Here is a 23,832-nt window from a genome sequence, read left to right on the forward strand (position 1 = left end):
GTGGAGCCATTTGTTTTGGCTTGACCAAAATGGAAGTTCTCTTTGGAAAGACATAAGGAGATAAGACTGTTTATACCACCAATAGCAGGCAAAACCTTCAAATGCACTAAATGGAGCTGGAGCAAAGGCTTAGCGGTTAGGGCACTTGTCTGCAAGCCCTAAAGACCCGTGTTCCCTCCCAGATCCCATGCAAGCCAGATGCACAAGGAGACACACACATGGATGGTCGCACATGTGCACAAGATGGTACATGCCTCTGCGGTTCAATTGCACTGACTGGAGGCCCTGGTGCCCCAATTCTCTCTCTCCTCCCTCCCTCTCTATCTCCCTAGATATAAAAAATTCCAAAAAAAGGGAGGGGGTGTCTCCATTAAATAGTACAACTATACCATAACTCTTCATTGAGTGCAACATCAATTTAGAAATTTGAAGTATTTTGGAGAAAGGAATTTCAAAGGGGAAAGTGTGGGGGGGGGGGGGGAAGGAATTACCAGGGGATATTTTTTTATAATCATGGAAAATGCTAATAAAAATTAAAAAAAAAAAAAAAAGAAATTTGAAGTATTCATAGAAAAACTGTATACTCGTGCACTCGAGAGGCAGAGGTAGGAGGATCACCATGAGTTCGAGGCCACCCTGAGAAAACAGAGTGAATTCCAGGTCAGCCTAGACTAGGGTAAGACCCTACCTTGAAAAACCAATAAAAGGGTACATTAGTTGGTTTATATTTAGGAATAAGCATCATGCAAACATGGTTATGTGATTGAGTGGTTTCCTGATTGACATCTAAATATCTACATAACTACTATAGAGCTTTGAGAAAAGTGTACCTTGAAGCCAGACAAGGTGTCTCATTCCTAATCCCAGCACTGGGAAGGCAGAGGTAGAAAGATTGTTCTGAATTAAAGGTCAGCCTGGGCTACAGTGAGATAGTACTTCAGTGGGGAAAATATATTTAATGTGAAACAACCTTTCAGTTTTTTAAAATCAAGAATATGGGTAATTTGTCATATATGAGTCCTCATCCTCCCTGGCTGTGCTTAGTGGGCTCTTAATCTTCCCTCACTGGAATCACGTAGCCGCAAGCTGGTTGTTGTCTATGGACGTGACACTCAGTGTGTCTCTATTTACTGTGCTGGACTTCAAAATGCCTGTTTTCTGTTGACTCGCTTATTTTTACAAATTGGACTTTTTGTTGGGTGCTATTAAAGAATCAGAATTTAAACTAGCCTTGTACGCTCCTATATTTCTAGGACCTAGGAGGCTGAGACAGGAAAATTGTGTAGCCAGCCTGGGAATATATAGCAAAAACCTGACTCAAAAAATAAGTAAATAATGATAAAGGTTAGAATTTTAAACAGATTCATGAACTGTGAGTTCACATTCATTAACTTGTTCCATCTTAACGCCTGTTGCATGCCCAGTCATTGTCTGGGCCCTTGACCTTCACCGTGAAGCACCATGAGCTCCGTCAGGTCAGGTCAGGCGCAGGCTTCCTTGGCAAGTGTGTTTGTGTAGCGAGCGCATAATGAACAGGGCCCGTTTCAGAAAGCCTGTGAGAGATGTCAGCTTGTCACAAGTGGTTGTGCTTGTACAAAGAATGAAATTCTGTCTCTGTTTGTAAACAGGCATTGCAGCCTCATTTGCTGTCAAGCTTTTCAAAGCCTGGATGGCAGAAAAAGATGCCAATTCTGTTACCTCTTCCTTGAGAAAAGCCAACTTAGACAAGAGGCTGCTTGTAAGTACATCTCGTTGGAGGTTGGAGTGGGTATGAGTGACGGCCTTCTTCTGGGTCCCAGCCGCGCCTGCTGACCATGAGATGCTAGAGGCTGCTAAATATTTTTATTTATTTATTTGAGAGAGAGGACCAGGGTTCCCAGCCACTACAAACGAATTCCACATGCTTCTGCCCACCTTGTTCACCTGGCTTGCATGGGTGCTGGGGAACCGGACTTGGGTTCTTTGGTTTTGCAGGCAAGCGCCTTAACTGCTAAGGCGTCTCTTCAGCCCCTAATGGATTTTTATAAAGAAATGCAGTAATAAGTAAAGTTGATGGGGTTAAAAAAGAAAAAACATGACACGAATGGGACTTACATTAGATGTACCTACAAGGAATTTTCCTGAGAGGATTAAGGGAATGAGGACTATCTTTCCTGAATACGGGAATCAACATGGGCTTGGGTGCTGGTTTGAATGCAGAGAACGGAAAACAGCCAGTGGAGCACTGGCATGCCTCTTTCACAACTCTTGCTGGCACCATGCCTACAGGCCATGACCACAGTCTTCCTCCGTACTGAGCCAAAATAAACCCTCCTTCCCGGTGGTCACAGTGACCTGAAAAGTAACTGGGACTAGAGAGATGGCTCAGCAAATAGAGGTGCTTGCAGTGCCACGAGGCCTGGAGTGCCCCTTTTCCTTTACCCCTCTCTTTCCACGAGGCCTGGAGTGCCCCTTTTCCTTTACCCCCCTCTTTCCACGAGGCCTGGAGTGCCCCTTTTCCTTTACCCCTCTCTTTCCACGAGGCCTGGAGTGCCCCTTTTCCTTTACCCCCCTCTTTCCACGAGGCCTGGAGTGCCCCTTTTCCTTTACCCCTCTCTTTCCACGAGGCCTGGAGTGCCCCTTTTCCTTTACCCCCCTCTTTCCACGAGGCCTGGAGTGCCCCTTTTCCTTTCCCCCCCTCTTTCCACGAGGCCTGGAGTGCCCCTTTTCCTTTACCCCTCTCTTTCCACGAGGCCTGGAGTGCCCCTTTTCCTTTACCCCTCTCTTTCCACGAGGCCTGGAGTGCCCCTTTTCCTTTACCCCTCTCTTTCCACGAGGCCTGGAGTGCCCCCTTTCCTTTACCCCCTCTTTCCACGAGGCCTGGAGTGCCCCTTTTCCTTTCCCCCCTCTTTCCACGAGGCCTGGAGTGCCCCTTTTCCTTTCCCCCCTCTTTCCACGAGGCCTGGAGTGCCCCCTTTTCCTTTACCCCCTCTCTTTCCACGAGGCCTGGAGTGCCCCCTTTTCCTTTACCCCCCTCTTTCCTTCTAATAGACAATAGTGAAAGGGAGAGCTACAGAGATTGCCCAGTGGTCAAGGCACTTGCCTGCAAAGCGTAACACGAAATTCCCCAGTGCCCACATAAAATTCTGACGTACAAAGTGGCACATGCATCTGGAGGTTGTTTGCAGTGGTTAGAAGCACTGGCCTGCCTCCTCTCTTTCTGAGCCTGGCTCTCTCTGCTTACAAATAAATAAACATAAAAGAAACTGACACAAGCATTATAGAGATATAGAAGCTTTCAAACTTGGAAGTTTATTGGACATAGCATTTTATCCGCATATAAACTTTCTTAGGAGGGGTAAGGATAAGGGCATAACTCAATGGCAAACACATTTCTAGCATACCAAAACCTTTGGTATAATCCCCAGCACAAGAAACTAGTAAATTTAAAAGCTGTAATAAATTTTGTTTAGAATCTCAGTAATGTCATCTGACAAGTGCTAAATAATTTGCTAACAAAATGAGAGTATAATGAGTCTTCCTCTGAAAAAACAGTTAATTATAGTTAAGTTCATGGCTTCCATGATCCCGGTAACTAATTGCATCTTTATTTCTTCGACCTTGCTCTTTCAGCGGAGTCAGGAAGGTGGCTGTGTTCTCACGACACACCTGCTCGCGCTCGTTTCTGCTGCAGTGTGAGCAGCAGCTGTGCAGGGACAGAGATCTGCACGTAAAATTCTTCTGGAATTCAGAGGCCAGGTCTAAAACTGAAATACTCTGCCCCTCCTGCACCTCCTCTCTTGTGTTATTCCAATGGCCCTTTTCTTTGTGAAAACTTAAAAGTTCTAAATTTTCAGCCAGGCATAGTGGTACACACCTTTAATCCCAGCACTTAGGAGGCAGAGGTAGGATTGCTGTGAGTTCAAGGCCACCCTGAGAATACAGAGTGAATTCCAGGTCAGCATGGTCTAGAGTGAGACCCTATCATGAAAAACAAACAAAAAAAAAAATATTCTAAATTTTCCACCAAATTTCCAATCACTAAAAATTAATTTACTTCAAAGAACAGGGACACGGTGACTGAACTGTAGTCCTTAAGCGCATTAAAAATCAACCTGCTTGGGCTGGAAGGATGGCTTTGTGGTTAAGGCATTTGTCTGCAAAGCCAAAGGACCCAGGTTTGATTCCCTAGGACCCACATTAGCCACATGCACAGGGGGCCACATGCCTCTGGAGTTTGTTCCAAGTGTGGCTTCATAAGTAGCCATAGCCTTGCTAAGATCACTCCATGTAAAAAAGTCATTTCTCTTTCAAAAGACACACGTCATCTACAGGTGTGATTCCTGGGAGTGAGAAGCAGAGGGTGAGGGTAGTTTCTTCCCAGTGTTCACATCGCCAGCTGGGTGAGGACAGGGTCCTTGTGTACATGCAACAGCTGTGGGCTCAACCAGGATGAGTCACTGGGGATCAGTTACATTCTCGGGGACAGTTTCATTTCTTCAGGAAGTTTATAACAAGTTTCTTGAGCTGTTCAGAGGAATAACAATCAATGAGGTACTCTAATAAAGAAAAAAGAAAGCTGTCGTAACAACTCAGAGACAGCAGGAGAAGCCATTCCTTGTCACCGGGGAAGGGAAAAGAAAGACCACCATGAAGGGCTGGAGAGATGGCTTAGCAATTAAGATGCTTGGCCTGCAAAGCCAAAGGACCCAGGTTCAATTCCCACAAAAAGCCAGATGTACAGGGTGGCACATGTGTTCGTTTGCAGGGCTAGAGACACATTTCCCCCACCACCACCTAAAATAAATTAAACATATTTTAAAAAAGAAAGACAACCATGAGTTTGAGGCCAGGCAAGCTTCATGAGAACCTGTCTCAAATGGGAAAAAAAGGACAAGAGGCGACAGATGCCATGAAGAACACGAATGATGTAGGGAAATACTAAAGGGGTGAGAGTGTGGGGCGCGTCACAAAGACAAATTCTCAGTAGTCGGGGCAGTCGTGTGTGATGAGGCGACGCTTCTCCGAAGGTTCAGAGGCGTTGAACCAGAAAGTTACATCAGAATAACTTGACCTCACACTCGGCTGTCACACTCCTGCCAAGAATTCTGACTGTCAGCACTGAGTAATAGAGTCGGTGTTTTCTTGATTTCCAGTGTCTCTGTCTTAAAATATTTCAGGCTGTATAAATTGGATAAATTTCTAAACTTTCTTTGTTTATTTTATCACATACAAAAATTCTACTGAGCTGGGTGTGGTGGTTCATGCTTGTAATCTCAGTACTTGTGAACAGAGGTAGAGGGTCACTATGAGTTCAAGGCCAGCCTGGAAGTACAGAATGAGTTCCAGATCACCCTGGGCTAAAGTGAGACCCTGCCCTCAAAATACAAAATACAAAACAAAACAAAACAAAAAAAAAAGGGGGAAAGAAAACTTCAACTAGACAGTTTTTAGGAAAAGGTATTAGTCCATCTTGATTCACAGAAGAAACTCCATAAGATAAAATTAGCTCCTAAATTTGAAAGATCTTAAGTGATAGTGAAAATACTAATAATATATTTCTGTCCTTTTTGAAAAGTTTGCTTTAACTTGAACGTACATTTATTTGATAGGTGCTCCTGCCAGCTATTCTGACAATTTGAAATATATGACTGGGGGGAAATTATAGGATGATAATTCTGAAAATGTTGAAATTAAGTCCTGGCATTGAAGCCCTTTGGTAGGTTCTTTTCCATGGTGGCAACCCCATTGCAACCCTGCCCACTGAAACTTACATTGGCATCATGCCACCTTTAGATATGTGAATCTAGCCAGTATAAATTTTGGGTCTGCCTTTTAGACTTGACAGCAGTTTGAAAAATGTGAGAGGCTTGAAAACTGCCTTAATTTCATAGTTGGGTGTTGAACTCACACAAGATTAGCTCATGACTAAGCGTTACTGAGATTCTGCCAGGCTGCGTAGGTAAAATGAAATGAAGTGATGAAAATATGAAGCCAGCAATGTTTTGCTCTTTTTTTTTTAAGAGAAAAAGTGCTTCAGAATTATGTAATAAACTGAAGAGTTGGTGCAATAGGTTCAATTCAGGTCTTCACAGAACTTAATTGAAAACCACCATCTTTAATATGTAATGACAAAATTCTCCATGCCATATTGTGGCACCCAACCAAGCACCCTAGTGTTAGCACCATTTCAACATTACTAAACCACACTTTGGGGCTGGAGAGATGGTTTAGCAGTTAAGGCACTTGTCAGCAAAGCCAGAGGACCCAGGTTTGATTCCCCAGTACACACATAAGCCAGATGCACAAGGTGACACAGGCATCTAGAGTTCATTTTCAGTGGCTAGAGGCTCTGGCACGCTCATACACTATCCATCCAGTACATCCTCTCTCCCTGCCCTCCCCACCAAAAAATAAAACACACCTTTGTCTGTTAACTCATCATTAAGGAAACTGTAAATCAACTTTTTTTCTCTTCTCAGTTTAAATATTATTCAAATACCATTACATTTTCGTCATGATTACATTTAATTTGACAAATTTGTTCCTGGTATTGATTATTAAAATGAAACTGATTATTCAGATGAGCCAAGTTCATTTGTTTATGGGGCAGCTCAACATCCTGCTATAAAGCTGCTTCACGGTAACAGGCGCTTAGCTCAGTAAACATGTTAGACTTTTTCCTTCTGGTCACCAGTCCTTGTTCTTCTCACTGAATGAGGTGCATACGTACATATTAATACAGTTCTGTCCTAACCTGAGTAGCTTGTAGCATAACAGTTTCTTTTGTCTTTTCTCTCTTAGGAACTCTTTCCAGTGAACAGACAGAGTGTGGATCATTTTGCTAAGTACTTCACTGATGCAGGGCTGAAGGAGCTGTCAGACTTCCTCCGAGTGCAGCAGTCCCTGGGCACCAGGAAGGAACTGCAGAAGGAACTTCAAGAGCGACTGTCTCAGGAATGCCCAATCAAGGAGGTGAGAGACCATGGGCAGGCTTGACAGACACAGATGGAAAGCTGGGATGTGGCCCTGGGTTCCATCCCTACCACTGTAAAACATATGTGTTGGTATATGTACATGTGTATGTGTGTGCCACTAAGAAAGCTAGCCAGGCATGGTGGCTCACACCTTTAATCCCAGCGCTTGGAAGGCAGAGGTGGAATCACTGTGAGTTCAAGACCGCCCTGAGACTACATAGTGAGTTCCAGGTCAGCCTGGGCTAGAGTGAAACCATACCTCTAAAAACCAAAAAAAGAAAAAAGAAAGAAAGCTTACATGGGTGTGTAGCATAAGTTTTCCCTCCATTACAGAGACTGCTGTTATGTTTATTACTATATATTTAATGCTTTTGTTCCTGTCATTTAAATTAGCTCTGAGTGCTTATTCAGAATGCTCCATTTAATTGCATTCTAGGGTACTACAGAAAATGATAGTTACTTCTGACAAATGACTTAAAGATTTCACTGCCTATCAGAATGCCCCTGTTGCAGTCAGGTTCATGTTGCTGTTAGAAATCACCCAACCGCCGGGCATGGTGGTGCACACCTTTAATCCCAGCACTTGGGAGGCAGAGGTAGGAGGATCACCATGAGTTCGAGGCCACCCTGAGACTCCATAGTGAATTCCAGGTCAGCCTGGGCTAGAGTGAGACTCTACCTCGAAAAACCAAAAAAAGAAAAAGAAATCACCCAGCCAAGAGCAGCTTATGGGAAAAAGAGGTTTATTTTGGCCTTACAGGCTTGAGGGGAAGCTCCATGGTGGCAGGGGAAAATGATGACATGAGCAGAGGGCGGACATCACCCCCTGGTCAACATAAGGTGGACAATAGCAACAAGAGAGTGTGCCAAGCACTGGCATGGGGAAACTGACTATAATACCCCCAACAATAGACTCCCTCCAGGAGGCGTTAATTCCCAAATCTCCATCAGCTGGGAACCTAGCATTCAGAACACCGAAGTTTATGGGGGACACCTGAATCAAACCACCATAGCCCCATGCAGTGATTTTGTTATTGGAGCTTCTCTAACCTGGTTTAGCATTTAATAGTGTTTAGAGTCAATACCAGGCATCTTGTGCATGACTGCCTGTGAGTATGTGGGTGTCTTTATTTTTGTGGTGCTTGGACCTCATGATTGCTAGACAAGTGTGCCGTTCACTGAGCTGTAGCCCAAGGCTTTATATTTGAAGAATTTTGGACCTCTGTCGTGAGAAAAAACTACTTGAACCAGTGACTTGTTTTAGTCCATTCACAATAGCTGTGTGTCATATTATAAAGCAATTAACTGCTTTTTTGGTTTTTCAAAGTAGGGTCTTGTAGCTCAGGATGGCCTTGAACTTCAGCGATCCTTCTTCCTCTGCCTGCCGAGTGCTGGCATTAAAGGCATGTGCCACCTCGCCCGCCTCTTTTCCCCTCAGCTTATTTTCAGCCTGCTCTATCTAAGCTTTGCGGGGCTTCTTGCGTGATAAGTTATCCACCAGGTGGAGATGTTGTAGCAACAAATGTTAAGTCCCATTGTGTTAGAGTCAGCAGTGCACTAAGCAGAATTTCTTCAAACCAGAGCTGTGCATATGTTCATAGTAAGCAAGGCAATAGCAAAAACCAGTTTGGTGTTTCTCTCTTCTTTTGTGGGGGGCCGGTTTTTCGAGGTAGAGTCTCACTCTTGTCCAGGCTGACTATATCACTATATCATCTCAGGGTGGCCTCAGACTCACATGATCCTCCTATCTCTTGCTTCCCGAGTGCTGGGCTGTCTCAAAGGCGTGCGCCACCACGCCCAGCCAGTGTGGTATTCTTAACTATAAGGATATTACCACTCTTCATAGTGCCCCACCAAGAGCTCGGGACTGCAGTTGTCCAGCCACTTGCACCCACTGTTCTCATTCTGTAATCTAGGACCATAGTATTGAAAGCAGTAGTTTTTGTCTCAAACAAAAGGGTAGAGAGAGCTGTACAACTATCCACAGTAGCATAACTTGACACACTATGGCTTTTCATCACTTTTAAGGCCTTAGCCTTAATTTGTGATTATATCTCAAAAAGATGAAGGCATGAATGAATATTGCTCCAAGCACATAGTTAAGCTGACCTATGGTCCATTCTGTTGGGGTTGAAAGTCTATTTATATGACTTGAAAGAGGAAAGTAACCTGCTAGGTATTGCAGTTTGACATGTATCAAAGAAAGAAAAACTGCCATTGAAATTCATTATTTATTTAAAAGTTGTCTCCTCACTGAGATTGGACATGGAAGTCACCCAGAGAAAGTTGTAGAGAATAGACATGTAAAAGCCCAAGACATTATTTATTAAGATGTTTAATGTTGGAAGATAGAGATAAGAATTCAATTTTGTCGTCTTCAAATCCAAAGAATGTCATACTGGCTCAGGTGTGAACTGAACCAATGAGGATCACGCCTTTTTTTTTTTTCCAAGAGTAATAATAACCCATGAAACAGAGCCCCTCTCTTATTCCATGCTGGCAGCCTTGGGCCCAAAGTAAGTCTGAATTTTTGGACTAAGAAGTCTCCTGAAATAACATATCATTATGCTCTTCTTTCCCTGTGTAATTTGAGAATGTGATATGTGCCAGGAATGGCAGTCCTTGGCACAGTGTTTCTCATCCCCCCTACCCTTTGGTGGACACTGCCTATTTCTTTCTGACCTCTTCTGTGAAATGTAGGTGGTGCTTTATGTCAAAGAAGAAATGAAAAGGAATGATCTTCCTGAAACAGCAGTGATCGGGCTTCTGTGGACCTGTATAATGAATGCTGTTGAATGGAACAAGAAGGAGGAACTTGTTGCAGAACAAGCTCTTAAGCACCTGAAGGTAACAGCGGGCTCAGGGGCAGGCTGGCACCTCTGCAGAGCGTGGCGCAGGAAGGCAACTGTGCTGGTGACACTTGTGATCCCCGTACATGAAGGTCAGGAGTTCAAGGCTATGTAGGAGTTCCAAACTACATGTAATCCTATCTCGAAAAAGACAAAAACAAGCTAGGCGTGGTGGCTCACGCCTTTAATCCCAGCACTCGGGAGGCAGAGGTAGGAGGATCGCTGAGTTTGAGGCCACCCTGAGACAACAAGGTCTGCCTGGACTAGAGTGAGACCCTACCTTGTGGGGGAGAAAAAGAAAAGACAAAAACAAAATAAAAAACATAGTTAGAAATTGGTCCCAAATGCAGTTTCCCAGAACATATACTTCTCTTTTTTTCCTTTGCAAATCTGCCACTTCCTGAAACATTTCAGCTGTAAAGACATACGTAGTATTGCAGGTGGGTTCTCAATAAAAATGATATCAGAAATATGCACACAGGCCAGGCGTGGTGGCACATGCCTTTAATCCCAGCACTCAAAAAACCAAAAAAAAGAAATATCAGTACAGTAGTATACATTAAAGGGAAGTATGATCTAACTCTTGGCTTACTCCTTATTCTCTTTTGACAAAACTAACCAAATTAAAGCAAATGTCTTTAGATCTGGATTTCAGAGTTTACTCTGGAGTTGGGAGGTTGGGGTCAGAATGTGAATTGGGTGGTCACAGAAGATGACTTCCCATATCTGAGGTCAGAGAACTGAGGAAACTGTAAGGTACATTACCAGAAAAGGTTCCTTGGACAAACGAAATCTTGAAATGAACATATCCTGGGAAAAGCAATAGTTTTACATCAGTAACAGAAAGCCAAGGACACAGGAGATGAAGGGAACAACAGAAAGAAAACCACTAGGCAGCCTGTAGATCTGGGCTGTCTGTGGAAGGAGAATCTCACTGAGCTAAGGGCAGAGCCGCCTCATTGCATCAGAACATGAATAGAGCGTGAAGGCGTGATTCCCTTTTTTTTTGGGGGGGGTCTTCGTGGTAGGGTCTCACTCTAGCTCAGGCTGACTTGGAATTCACTCTGTAGTCTCAGAGTGGCCTTGAACTCATAACAATCCTCCTACCTCTGCCTCCAGAACACTGCAATCAAAGGCGTGTGCTACCATGCCCAGCTTTTTTTTTGGGGGGAGGGGGGAGTGGTTTCCTTTTAAGAACACCCATTACACATAGTAGACACTATTGTTAATCTTATATAGACAGAGTCTCATCATTGGTCTCTTTGTAGAGTATACAATGAGCAAAATCTAGTGAAGCACTGTAAAAGCAACTCACTTTGGCGGGCATAATAATGACAAGAAGGTAATCTAATGTGAATGTGTCCTAAGCACACCTCCAGACTGCTGGTAGAGGCCAACAGGGTTGGCTGCACACTTCCCACAGGCACAGCTCTGACGTCTTCTCTGTTCCAGCAATATGCTCCCCTGCTCGCTGTGTTCAGCTCCCAAGGCCAGTCAGAGCTGATCCTCCTGCAGAAGGTTCAGGAATACTGCTATGACAATATCCACTTCATGAAAGCCTTCCAGAAGATCGTGGTTCTCTTTTATAAAGGTAACCGTCCATTCTGCCCTCACACAGTGCTACTGCTCCGTGAAGACTTTGAGAGCCAGGAAGGGGGGAAAGGCAGAGGAGGTCACAGGATGCTCTTGATGGGGAACAGAAAAGACACTAAACTAGGAGTTTAGTGAGGCAGCCATACCATGAGAAAGAGTGGGGCGGGGGGAGCTACGCATACCAGGCATGCACTGGCCGGGTCCTGGGCACGGCTTACTGGTGAAAACTGCCAGAAAACTAGGGATTGACAGGTTATTATTTCTTGGATATAGTGGAAGAATGTAATTATATTAGATAATTATGTCAGTTTCTGAGGTGTAACAATTAGCTCTAATAACAATGGCTGTTGAAATGCTGTATATATGATGTCCAGATCCTTGGAGGTTCTGTAAAGCTAACTTGAAAATGACTGAACTCATTAGCCTTTTTCACTTGGCAGTTTAGTTATTTGGCCCAACCATTCCCCTATTTTCCAAGGCAGTGGTTATTTTTAGGTTTTCACATGTGCTGTCATTTCATTGTGTTTATAAAGTTTGGGTTGCCATGGCAACTGGCACCAAAAATGAATGTTAAATCTTTTAGCTGATCTCAGTCTCTATACCTACATTATACAAAAAAATATTTAAAATAAAACAGCCCAGGACTTTTGTTTGACGCAGATTTATGTAGTTGTATGAGGAGAAGCAGCAGCAATTAAGAGATACATGTTGAGCATTATGAAATGATTATTAGAGGTTATTCCAAGGGCTGGGGATGTAGCTCATTTGGTATGGTGCTTGCCTAGCATGCTCAAGGGCCTGGGTTCGCTTCCCAGCACTGCATAAACTGAGCGTTGTAGTGAATGCCTGTTAATCCCAGTACTCATGAAGATTAGAAGTCATCTTTGCTTACATAGGCCAGCCTGGGTTAAGAGACTATCTCAAAAAAAATAAAAAATACATAAGTAGCATATCAGCAAAACTAAAGTATAAAAAAAAAACATGGTAAATATTTTCCCTTTGTATTTTCAGAATTGCTTTTAATTTAGATTCTGGAAGTATTATTGTTGGTTAATAGGTTTTTTTTTTTTTTAATTACTAAGTACAGTGGTTTTAGTTGGCTATCCAGATTCTTTAAATGTATTTGTGTTGCTAATAGGTGTTTGGGTAATGTCTTTTACAAAGCAGTAAAGAATTTGACAAAAATAAACTTTTCAGCAGGAGATTGTTAGAACTGTCTAATCCCATTTGATGTTGTCCACAATTATTTCATTTTGGATGTGGTCAATAAATAACAGTGCCTCAAAGCTGGAGCTCACTAAATGGTACCCAGAGTGTCCCGCAGAGGCCGGCTCGTGGGTGATATTGCCAATACTCAGCGGCCATTCTGTTGACTGCAGCCCCAGCAGCTCCATGTTAACGCTGACGCTGGGCCTGTGGAATAGCTTCTCCATTTGCTTGTGAGTAGTCAGTCTTTCCACTAGAATAAAAGTAAACTGTTGTTTTCCCAAATACACAGTTTCCTTGCTTTCTTGTTGTTCACTAAATAATCAACAATCTCTTACCAGAACTCTTTGCTGAAACACCATAGCTTGAATCTCCCGTGCAGGTGATCCCATTTCATTAGTGTATTTAAATCATTTTTTTTTTTTTAATGAGCAAATGCCACTGGTAATGGCATCTGTATTCTCTTACATCTTTTGTGTCACTGTGGCCATAGTGTTGTGATGGAAACAGCTCACAGAAGGAAAGATGCATTTTGTTTCCAGAAGGTTCAGCCCACGGCAGCAGGAGCAGGTAGCAGAAGCTTTTCACAGCACTGTACGCACTTTCTCATTTCACTCAGTAAAGCCAACACCCTTCCATATGATGCTTCTTGTATCAACTATTAGTGGAGGAAATAAAACTATGTGAGTTGTTATTCTTCAGCGTGAAATATGAAGAGACGGTGACCCGAAGTTATAACCCAGGAAGCGAGCATCAGGAGCCGCCGGCCCCTCCCAGGCCTGTCCCGAACCAGTAGCCAGCTTCTAAGTAAGCGCAAATGATGCTCTGTGTGGCCAGTGTGAGCTTGGGAACAGTGTGGAAGGGTGTCATCATCAGTTTTATTTTACTTATTTTTGGAAAGGAAATCAGGAAACTTCTTTATGACCAGAAGTACCTCATTGAGATGTTAAAACTAAATAGTAGTATTTTCTAGGCAACTTGTACACGATTTATACGTGGTCTGTTTTCTTGACTAAAGTCATTGCATTTTCTCCTGAACATGGAGTTCCTGAAGAACAGTTGTTTCACATCACTGTTAAGAGCGTTAGTGTAGTGTCATTTGCCTCATCATTAGTTTATGGGGAGCACTTTTGCACTTTGACATTATTTTACCCAACAAACACTTCTATGGTGGAGCCATGTACTTTGTGTGTTTCTAGAAGGATTTGAATACTTCTGTTCTGAGCTGCTTGTGCCTACAAAGCTGACGTAAAGTGAGTTGATGGCTCTCCTTTCCAGCCCCAGTGTATGTAGGAGTCACCTACAGAGCTGCAGAAACACACACTCTGGGGAGTCTGCATTCTAATTCCATGCGCACACATCCATTTTGTAATCGTTAGTCTTACCTGTTTCTTTATCTAGCAGTATTCATCTCTTTGCTAATTTTAAATTGGAGCTGGAGAGATGGCCCAGCGGATAAAGCTCTTGTCTGCAAAACCTAAGGAACTCGGTTCTATTCCCCAGCACCCATGTAAAATCAGATGCACAAGGTGGTGCATGCATCTGGAGTTCATTTGCAGTAGCTTGAGGCCTTGGTGTACCTATGTATTTTCATACTTTCTCTCAACTTAAGGGAAAAAAAAAGAACATTTTATGGAGAGCAAATTTTCAAAAAAGTAATAGAAATCATTGCTCCTTTCTCAAAGTGAACTCTAAAACCAACCTTGATGGTTCCTTGTCTCAAAAAGTATGTATACATACTATCAGTAATTCTTTTCAACACTAAAAACTATGAATAAAATAGAGGTTTTTATATTTCTAGGGAAGGAAGAGAAAACAGTGAACCCACTACTAACTTTTCAACATAGTATTATTCACTTTTCTTTTTTTTTTTAGCCAAGATCAGATGTTTATAAAACAAGTGAACGTTCACAAACCAACTGTGGGAGGTCACCTTGCAAAAATCTCTATAAAGTGCATCATGCCCACAACCATTTCTTTCACATGCTGGGTTCCAGGAGCAGATTTGGAAACTGCTGAATGGCAGCCCCAGGGTCACCCTGTTGAGGTGAAGGGAGGAACAAAGCCGCTAGTGGAGCTCCAGGCCGCTCCAGCCCATAGCTCTGGGAGGAGCATTATTCACTTTTCAAAATAACTTCTTTAACTTTAATCCTGACATAAATGCTACATTCTCAGCATGTAGGTCTATATATAAAATCACCTTCTCAAGTACTGTTATTATCTCTATTATGCATTTTCTCATTTGCAGAAAATTCATAGGTTAAATTCTGCCCATCATGTAAATTATTCTAAAAGGAGGGTTTTTTCTTTAATTCTTGTTCTTTAAAAAAAATGCCCTTCTCAGGAAATGCTCCCAGTATTCTGAGGAGAAATTATTTTTGACTTGTATCCCTACGTGACATTGTTAATAATAAAAAAAAAAAAAGCTGAATTTTCTAAGTTCTAAGTGACATAGTTTTAGGCTTAACTGTATAAGTGACTAACATGTTGTAAAGCTTAGTGATTCACAACCCATTGTAACAGCATGGTATCTCTGATCTTCACCAGTACCCACATCTGAAATTGAGAAATACTTAGCTTTGTTCAACTTAATGTATTTGTGTATTACACACGTATTGAATGCACACTGTGTGGCCAGCCTGAGTTATGTGCTTGAGATTAGATGAACAAAATACTTCCCAACTTCCTGCATTTTGGGTTTTAGAAGAAAACAAAGAATTAATAGTCCCTAAGTCATTTGCCAAAGCAAACGTTGTACAGAGTGTGTCCACAGTGGTGGGCAACAGAGAAAAGAAGGTCTCCTCACATGAGCCGGGAAGATGGCAGGAGGGCTGGAAAGCCTTGCCTGGCCAAGTTCGGTTCCCAGGCCCCCCACATAAGCCAGACACAAAAAGGTGTGCAGGCTTATGATGTCTGTTTGCAACGGCGAGAGGCCCTGGTGGACTCATTCACACGTGTACACAAAGTATATAGGAATGAGTGTAAGTAGAGAAGGCAAAGCAAGACGGGGCTCTCAGAGGATGCACGTGATTCCACTAGACGTGAACTTGGCTATTTCGGGGGAAATGACTAGACGCTAATCTGAGGAAGCACTGGATGTGGACATCTTCCTCTTACCTGGTTTCACTGATGATTACTTCCTAACAAGTAGTGCTGGTGAGTCAGCAAAAACTCGGTGATGAATCCCGCTGACCACTTTTCTTTAGGAAGAAAGAAAATGCCCCTCCCTCTTCTCCTCAAACATTTCTATCATTTTTAACCTGGACATGATGGCTCATGCCTGCAGTTTCCAGCTCCTTGGGATACTGAGTGAAGCAGGAGGGTCATAAATTCAAGACCACACTGAAAGATAAAAAAGCCAAGTGTGACAGCTCTGGTCTATAATCTTAGGCTGAGGTCAGAAGAACTTTCAGTTCAAGGTTAGCCCGGGCCACCTCAAAGCAAAAACAACAGAAGACAGCTCAGTTGTTGAGCACTTGCCTAGCTTGTGGGAACCTGGTCAATTTTCAGTTGCTGGGACCACCAAAACATCAGCATTTTTTTAAACAAAAATTGACTTTCACCTTGAATTTTTTTTTTTGTTTATTTTTATTTATTTATTTGAGAGTGACAGAGAGGAGAAGAGAGAGAGAGAATGGGCACGCCAGGGCTTCCAGCCACTGCAAATGAACTCCAGACGCGTGCGCCCCCTTGTGCATCTGGCTAACGTGGGTCCTGGGGAATCGAGCCTTGAACCAGGGTTCTCAGGCTTCACAGGAAAGTGCTTAACCACTAAGCCATTTCTCCAGCCCTCACCTTGAATTTTTTGATGTTCATGCTCTTCAAACAAACATTACTAAAATAACTTTTTTTTTTTTTTTTTTTTTTTTTGAAGCAGGGTCTCACTCTAATCTAGGCTGATCTCAAACTCACAGCGATCCTTCTACTTCTGTCTTCTAAGTGCTGGGATTACAGGCATGGGCCATCATGCCTGGCTTGGGTTCTTAATTGCTAAGAAATCAGCTTTGCACTGATTATCTGATTTTAGGTGCACAATGTGTTTTATCCGTCCCTGTACTGTGTCCTTAAGCATTGTCCCTGACACGTTTTAGCAAGTGCATAGCCTCTTTTGGCCTCTGTGGGGCAATAAAACACAGGAATGGGCTTTCTACTGTCTGATGCCAGCCTCCATGGCACTAAGCAGCAGGCTAAGTTGGCTGTGTAGCATGTTCTTTGTATCATCTTCAAATTCATTCATGTATGGGGGAAAAACAGTTTTCCTTTAACTATATTCGCCTTGCATTCTATGCCTATTTTTATAACAATAATAATAGTAGTCCCAGAGTAGATATGTGTACCCAAAAATGTGCATATCTTGAGCATATATGCTAAAAATGGATTTATTGTGAGGGATACATGATCAAAACAGCTTGGAAATTACCAGCCTAAATCCCAAGCATGTTAAAGATAGTCCCAGTTATATAGGGAACTCTAAAAATTACTTCGCTTTCTGGAAAAACAACCTCCACAAGACAGTCTTGGACAGTAGCAGGTCACTGATTGAGGCCACAGCTGCCTGCTCCTCCCGTATACAAAAACGGGGCTTTGACAGCCAGTGGTGGAAATATTTTTCATTCTGTGTGTAAAATAAAAGGAGGAATGAGAAGCAACACAAGGTTTAGTGGATAAGAATGATGGTGTAAGCCTGAGGCTGCACCTTCATACTATCCAGTTCTTATAAATGAATAAATCCAGAATTACTTCCTTTACAAAATAAGGTGTATTCAATTTTGACCCTACCCCCAAACGTAAACTTTCCTAAGACTGACCACATCTATCTATAGTCAGCTCATTCTCCTCAGTTCACCACATCAGCCAATATCCCAACAGAAAAGAAAAAGTTAATGAAAATGCTGCCGATGTTTAGCCATACCCACAAGTCACATTTCATTTTAATTGTAAATATGTCATTCTGTTGACTTACCAATGTGGCATGAAATTCTTCAGTGTTTATAATGGATTGAACACCCGCCGTGGGCAATAACAAGTCATTTAATGCCTTTGCTATCTCATTTCCTGTTTCAAAAATCCCAAAATATAACTCATTAGGCCATTGGAAGAGTATGTAGGCTGTTGTTTTCATACTCCCCTTTTTCAAACATTCTCAATTGATAGCTTGAGAGTGAAGACACCCTGGAAGGTTCAGAGTTTTAGGTAATACTTGGGACTTTTTGTTTGAAACTTAGAGGACATCTAATGTTTTTGTTTTTCTCTAACTGTAGTACAGGAAAAAGAGTGCTGTTGTAATTTAGGATGTTTGAAGTTTGGGCTATACGTGTATTGATCCCACAAAAAAGGTCCAAGAAGATAATCTCTATATCAAATTTCTGTTGGCATTATTTCATCCTGTCTTCTTTTTTTTTTTCCATTTGCCATTGTCTTCTAAACAGTCAAACCCTTTAAAAGACAGCCGTTTAATGTGTAACTTTCTTCATCACCATTTCTCTCTTTTTGTTGTTATTCTTGAGACGAGGTCTTAGGAAGCCCAGGCAAGCCACCCTCAAGTGCACTTGCTCCCTGGGATGGCTCTTCCGATTCTCCAGCTTCCACCTCTTCAGAGCTAGAATTAGAGGTGTGCACCCCACACTTGGCTGACACTGCTCCTTACTCCAGATACGGTTGAACTAGGCAGGAAATAGTGTTCTGAAGTGTTGGCGCTGCTGATTCACTTGCAAAATTACAAAATACTCCCGGCTGCTGCCAGCAGAGCAGCCCAGTGTCGTCCCGCTCCTGACTGAGCGTGCATCCTGTCGTGCCGTCACCGGCCGGGCCTGCAGCATTTGCTAAGCCGTGAGACTAGCACTGCTTGTGCCTGCTGGCAAGTTTCAGGTGGATTTCTTATGTTTGTTTCATTTCTTTTTGACTTATTTCTTGAAACAGTGCCTCTGTGTAACCCAGCCTGGATTCATACCTAAGACCCTCCTGTCTCTTACCTGCACAGTCCTGGGATTACAGAGCCAGGCCACCACCCTCGGCTTTTTACTATTAAAAGAGTTTGCTTTCTCTTAAGATGTAGCACCTGAAATTGCAATTTTTGTTTTCAAATCGCAGCTGATGTTCTGAGCGAAGAAGCCATATTGAAGTGGTACAAAGAAGCCCACGTTGCCAAGGGCAAAAGTGTCTTTCTTGACCAGATGAAGAAATTTGTGGAGTGGCTGCAAAATGCAGAAGAAGGTAGTTAATGCTTCCATTTAAGAACTTTGGATATTCCACAAATACTATCTGTAGCCCCTAAGTAAAAATAATTTTTTTTTTATTTGAGAGCAACAGACACAGAGAGAAAAACAGATAGAGGGAGAGAGAGAGAATGGGCGCGCCAGGGCTTCCAGCCTCTGCAAACGAACTCCAGACGCGTGTGCCCCCTTGTGCATCTGGCTAACGTGGGACCTGGGGAACCGAGCCTCGAACCTGGGTCCTTAGGCTTCACAGGCAAGCGCTTAACCGCTAAGCCATCTCTCCAGCCCAGGGTTTTATTTTTTAAATCTTAAATAATCCAAAGATTAAAAGAGGTTATAGTCTCTGAAAATAAGTATGTGTATGTGTTTAGAAGTCTTTGGGGCTGGAGAGATGGCTTAGTGGTTAAGCGCTTACCTGTGAAGCCTAAGAACCCCGGTTCGAGGCTGTACTCCCCAGGACCCACATTAGCCAGATGCACAAGGGGGCCCATTCGTTTGCAGTGGCTGGAGGCCCTAGTGTGCCCATTCTCTCTCTCTCTCTCTCTCTCTCTCTCTCTCTCTCTCTCTCTCTCTCTCTCTCTCTCTCTCTGTTGCTCTCAAGTAGATAAATAAAATAAACAAAAATGTATTTTTTTTTTTTTTAAAGAAGTCACTTTGAAGTCAGTAAGAGCAGGAGCTTACTATCTGCTCGCATACATCTTTTGCCTAATACATGGTAAAACTGTCCTGGGATGAAGACAAGAGTGGAAGTGGAATAGTGATTAGAAATTCTTCATAATTTCCTCAAAAAGGAACCTGTCCGAAAATACTGACTTCTCTTTCTTCTCCCTAGAATCTGAATCGGACGGTGAGGAAAACTAAGTCACAGGAAGCACAACGCCTCACACGGCAGAGCTGAAGCCCCTGGGGATGAGAAACTTGGCTTCTGTCTTCACAAAGGAAATAAACATAGGCTAGGCCACCCTGTGCACTGGGGAAATGGTTTTCATTTTCGTTTTGTTTTTAAATGGAGCCCTGAGGCATCAGCTAATACACTTGGGACTCTACCTCTCACTGTATGCTAACTAAAGCCATTCAACAAGGGGTCAAGTAGGAACCTGAAGTTAAACACTCAGCTGACTCCTTTTTTTAGCCGTATTTCCAGGTACTGTGTGGTGATCGCCCCACTGGTGTCTGTATTACAGGGCCACTTTGGTAGTTGTGTTTCTGCTCGTGTATGTGATTTGACAAAACCAGTTTTTTAAAATAAATGGCTTTTCAAAAATCGTTGCTTATATTCCCCAGAGCATGTCTGTATGGTGAGTTCTCACAGAAGTAGCATTTCCGATTCATTTTGATCCTATCCCGAGTTAAGTGGTTACAGTTTTCTGTTTGTGGAAAGTACTCTTGTCAGGTATGGTTGTTACCATCTTGTTCAAAGAATTGGAAAAGACATACAGAAAATAAGGCAGCAAGAAAGGTTATTAGCAAGTCAAGCACACGTACCCAAAGGTGGAGGCGGGGTTACACGGCCAGAGAGCAGGGGCTGCTTGAGTTAGATTACCTTAGTAAGGATCCTGTTCCATTGATACAGCTCACCATCGGGGAAAATTCACAGATTTAACTCTAAAAATATAAAGTGGGGGCTGGAGAGATACCTCAGTGGTTACAGCGCTTGCTTGTTAAGCCTAATGACCGGGGTTTGATTCCCCAGTACCCACACAAAGCCAGATACGTACACAATGTGACGCATGCATCTGGAGTTTGTTTGCAATGGCAACACATGGTACTAAGCAAGGGACAATTCTGTCAAGTGATGATCTTATGGGATGGTCCTTGAGAGGAAACCAGAGCCGAATATGGTCAAGTCTCCATTATCTAGATGCCTTCTGAGCTATCAGAAGGCTGAAAATGTGAAGAGTGTGCATTATGCTTGTTGAGTTGAAAACTCACTACAAATTAAATTAGGCCCAGTGTCGTGGCACACACCTTTTATCTCAACACATTCATTGAGTTTGAGGCCAGCCCTCAAAAGTTTAAAAAAAAAAAAATCATTGTAAACAAATTTTGTCAACTAATTTCCTAAGTGTTTCTTGCCAGTTTCCATGCAGGCATGCTCCACAAATCAAAGTAAGTCTCCTCTAATCAGCTGATTTCTAAAATAATTGAATATATTGCAGACAATATACTATAAATTGTGTTCAATTTGTGACAAAATCTCGAAAACATGGGTAAAGCCTACGAAGACCACATTGAGCATATTTGACTGTCTCCATTTCTAAGGTACTCGAACAACACTCAGAAATGGGGCGAGTTGGTAAGCAAGATGCCCCATCTTCAGTATTTCACATTTATGCCCTTCCTCTTTCCCGTCCTTAGCAAGCATCCCCTTCTACTGTTCCAGCAGACAGACATGTTTTTAAAACTGGCATGGCTGGCTTGCAGTGTTGCTCCATGGTGGAATACTTGCTTTGCATACACAAAGCACAGTTCCAGCCCCAGCACCAAGAATAAAAACAACAACAAAAAACAAAGCCTCAGCACTTCTATTTTTAAAACATCTGGAAATCTAGTCTCAACTCTTATCACAAATATGGAATATCGCTTAACCACCTTTTCCCACACAGAGCTTGAGATAGAGATTTTAAGGTAAACAGGCACGTAGGCATGTAAGGACATGCTCAAATAACAACTTAATCCTTAAACCAAAGACAACTTTCTCTGTTTATTTTCTAAAGTAGAACGTGCAGTAATAAAAGTTGTCAAGTTAATGAGCTACTGCTATTTAATAACTCATCCCAACATGTGGCTTAAGTAAACCTATGTGATGTCACAGTTGCTGTAGATCAGGAACCTGGCCCAGACCCTCGACAGCTGCAGTCACTTAGTAGTGAGCCAGGGCTGCCTCCTTCCAAAGGCTTCAGGGTCTGCTTCCAAAATTAGTCACTTGGTGTGCCCTCTTTCCTCCTGCCTCTTAACCAGAGAGTCCACATAGGGCACCTGAGTATCCTCATGACATAAGCAGACTTCCCCAGCTTGATGGATGAGAGAAGAGAGACCCCAAAAAAAAAAGAAAAGAAAAACAGCCATCTTTAATAACCTAATAATGGAAATGGTATGGCTTAACTTCTGTTCCTTTGTTCACACTGACCATGTAAATTGCACAAGGGAAACTCACTGTCCTTTGAATCCCAGCACTCAGGGATAATGTAGACACAGCTCTGAGAGACTACATAGATACACAAAATTAACTTGTGGTTAACATTCAAATAATATAAACAGGGTCAGGGATCCCGCTCTGGGAAAGTGCCCAAGGTCCTAGGTTTGATCCAAAGCACCACAAGGGGGTGCTGGGGGGCTGGAGACCAATCCCTGGGGCTGGCTGGCTCACTTGTCTTCCCGAATCAGCCCTAGGCTCAGCAAGAGAGCCTATCTCAAAAATAAGCTGGCGACAGCTCTCTGCTAATTACAAACAAAATTCAAAAGTCATTTCTTAGAACTCAAAAAGAGTTCCAAGACAAAGGACATAAAGATCCACCCTTGGCCTCCACACATATGCATGCATCCACATGTATGTACACATACATATATACATGTACACAGAGATACACAAGCTAAAATAAAAAGACCTTAATAAGCTTGGCAGCTTTTCCATATTGAAATGAATGACAAACACCAAAGGTAAGTGGAATCTATGATGGTTCAATAAACTGATAAAATCAAGCAGTGGGGTGTGGTGGCACATGCCTTTAGTCCACACAGTCAGGAGGCAGAGGTAGAAGCATTGCTGAGTTTGAGGTCATCCTGGGACTATATAGTGAATTCCAGGTCTGCCTGGGCCAGAGCAAGACTCTACCTTGTAAAACCAAAAAATAAAAAAGTAAGATTTTTAAAAAAAGCAGTAGCCTGTCGTGGTGGTGCCCTCATTTGGGAGGCAGAGGTAGGATAGCTGTGAGTTCAAGACCACCCTGAGACTACATAATGAATTCCAGGTCGGCCTGGGCTAAAGCAAGACCCTATCTAAAAAAGAAATCAAAGAAGTGGGGTGGCTGGAGAGATGGCTTAGTGATTAAGGAACTTGCCTGTAAAGCCAAAAGACTCAGATTCAATTGCCTAGTACCCACATAAAGCCAATTGTACAAGGGGCAGTGCATGCATCTGGAGTTAGTTTATAGTGGCTAGAAGCCCTATTGTGCCCATTCTCTGTCTCTCACTCGCTCTCTTGCTCTCTCTCTCTCTTTCTCTCTCTCTCTCTCTCTTTCTCTCTCTCTCTCTCTCTCTCTGTGTGTGTCTAATAAAAAAAAACTAAGTATCTTTAAAACTTTTGTGTGTCTGGCTTACATGGGATATGGAGAATCGAACATGGGTCCTTAGGCCTCGCAGGCAAGCGCCTTAACCACTAAGCCATCTCTCCAGCCCTGATTTTCTTCTTTTTAGTAAACTCAGCTTAACAGGTTCATAGTACCCAATCAGAATCAGGCCGGGCATGGTGGTACAAGCCTATTTAGTCCCAGCACTTGGGAGCCAGAGGTAGGAGGATTTCAGAGAGCTAGAGGCCACCCTGAGACTACATAGTGAATTCCAGGTCAGCCTGAGCTAGACTGAGACCCTCCCTTGGAGAAAAAAAAAAAAAAACTGGAATGTAAGTATCACCCTCTATGACAGGCAAAGACTAATATGTACAAAAGGCAATGCCCCATTGTGTTCAGGGCTCAGCCTTTGGATATGAATTGGCTGCTTCTGTGTCCACACAAATATCCTGCTTCCTGGCATGTAGATGCTTGCAATCCTGTTCCTTTATCCCACTCGCACCTCCTGCAACTATCTCAGCACTACAGAGGTTGAGGCAGGAGAATCAAGAGTTCAATGTTGTCCTCAGCTACATATCAAATTTGAGGTCAGCTTGGGCCATGTGAGACCCTGCCTCAAAGAAAACCAACCAAACTACAAAGCATATATCTTTACAATTTAAAAACCTAGGGCTGAGATGGCTCAGCAGTTAAAGGTGCTCGCTTGCAAAGCCTGCCAGCCCAG

General features: G+C 42.9%; 1 protein-coding gene across 1 annotated transcript in view; it reads left to right on the forward strand.

Annotated features, from left to right (window-relative positions):
- Bzw2 (basic leucine zipper and W2 domains 2) overlaps positions 1–20,088 on the forward strand; it is a 58,989-nt gene extending 38,901 nt beyond the window's left edge. Inside the window, exons 7-12 of the mRNA XM_004652843.2 lie at positions 1,629–1,738; positions 6,784–6,954; positions 9,657–9,803; positions 11,258–11,396; positions 18,695–18,817; positions 19,652–20,088. Coding sequence (XP_004652900.1) covers positions 1,629–1,738; positions 6,784–6,954; positions 9,657–9,803; positions 11,258–11,396; positions 18,695–18,817; positions 19,652–19,680 — 719 coding nt within the window. The 3' untranslated portion in view covers positions 19,681–20,088. The remainder of the gene's footprint in view (positions 1–1,628; positions 1,739–6,783; positions 6,955–9,656; positions 9,804–11,257; positions 11,397–18,694; positions 18,818–19,651) is intronic.
- The last annotated feature ends 3,744 nt before the right edge of the window (positions 20,089–23,832 follow it).

This window comes from Jaculus jaculus, chromosome 16 (genome assembly GCF_020740685.1).
Source record: "Jaculus jaculus isolate mJacJac1 chromosome 16, mJacJac1.mat.Y.cur, whole genome shotgun sequence".
NCBI lineage: Eukaryota > Metazoa > Chordata > Mammalia > Rodentia > Dipodidae > Jaculus > Jaculus jaculus.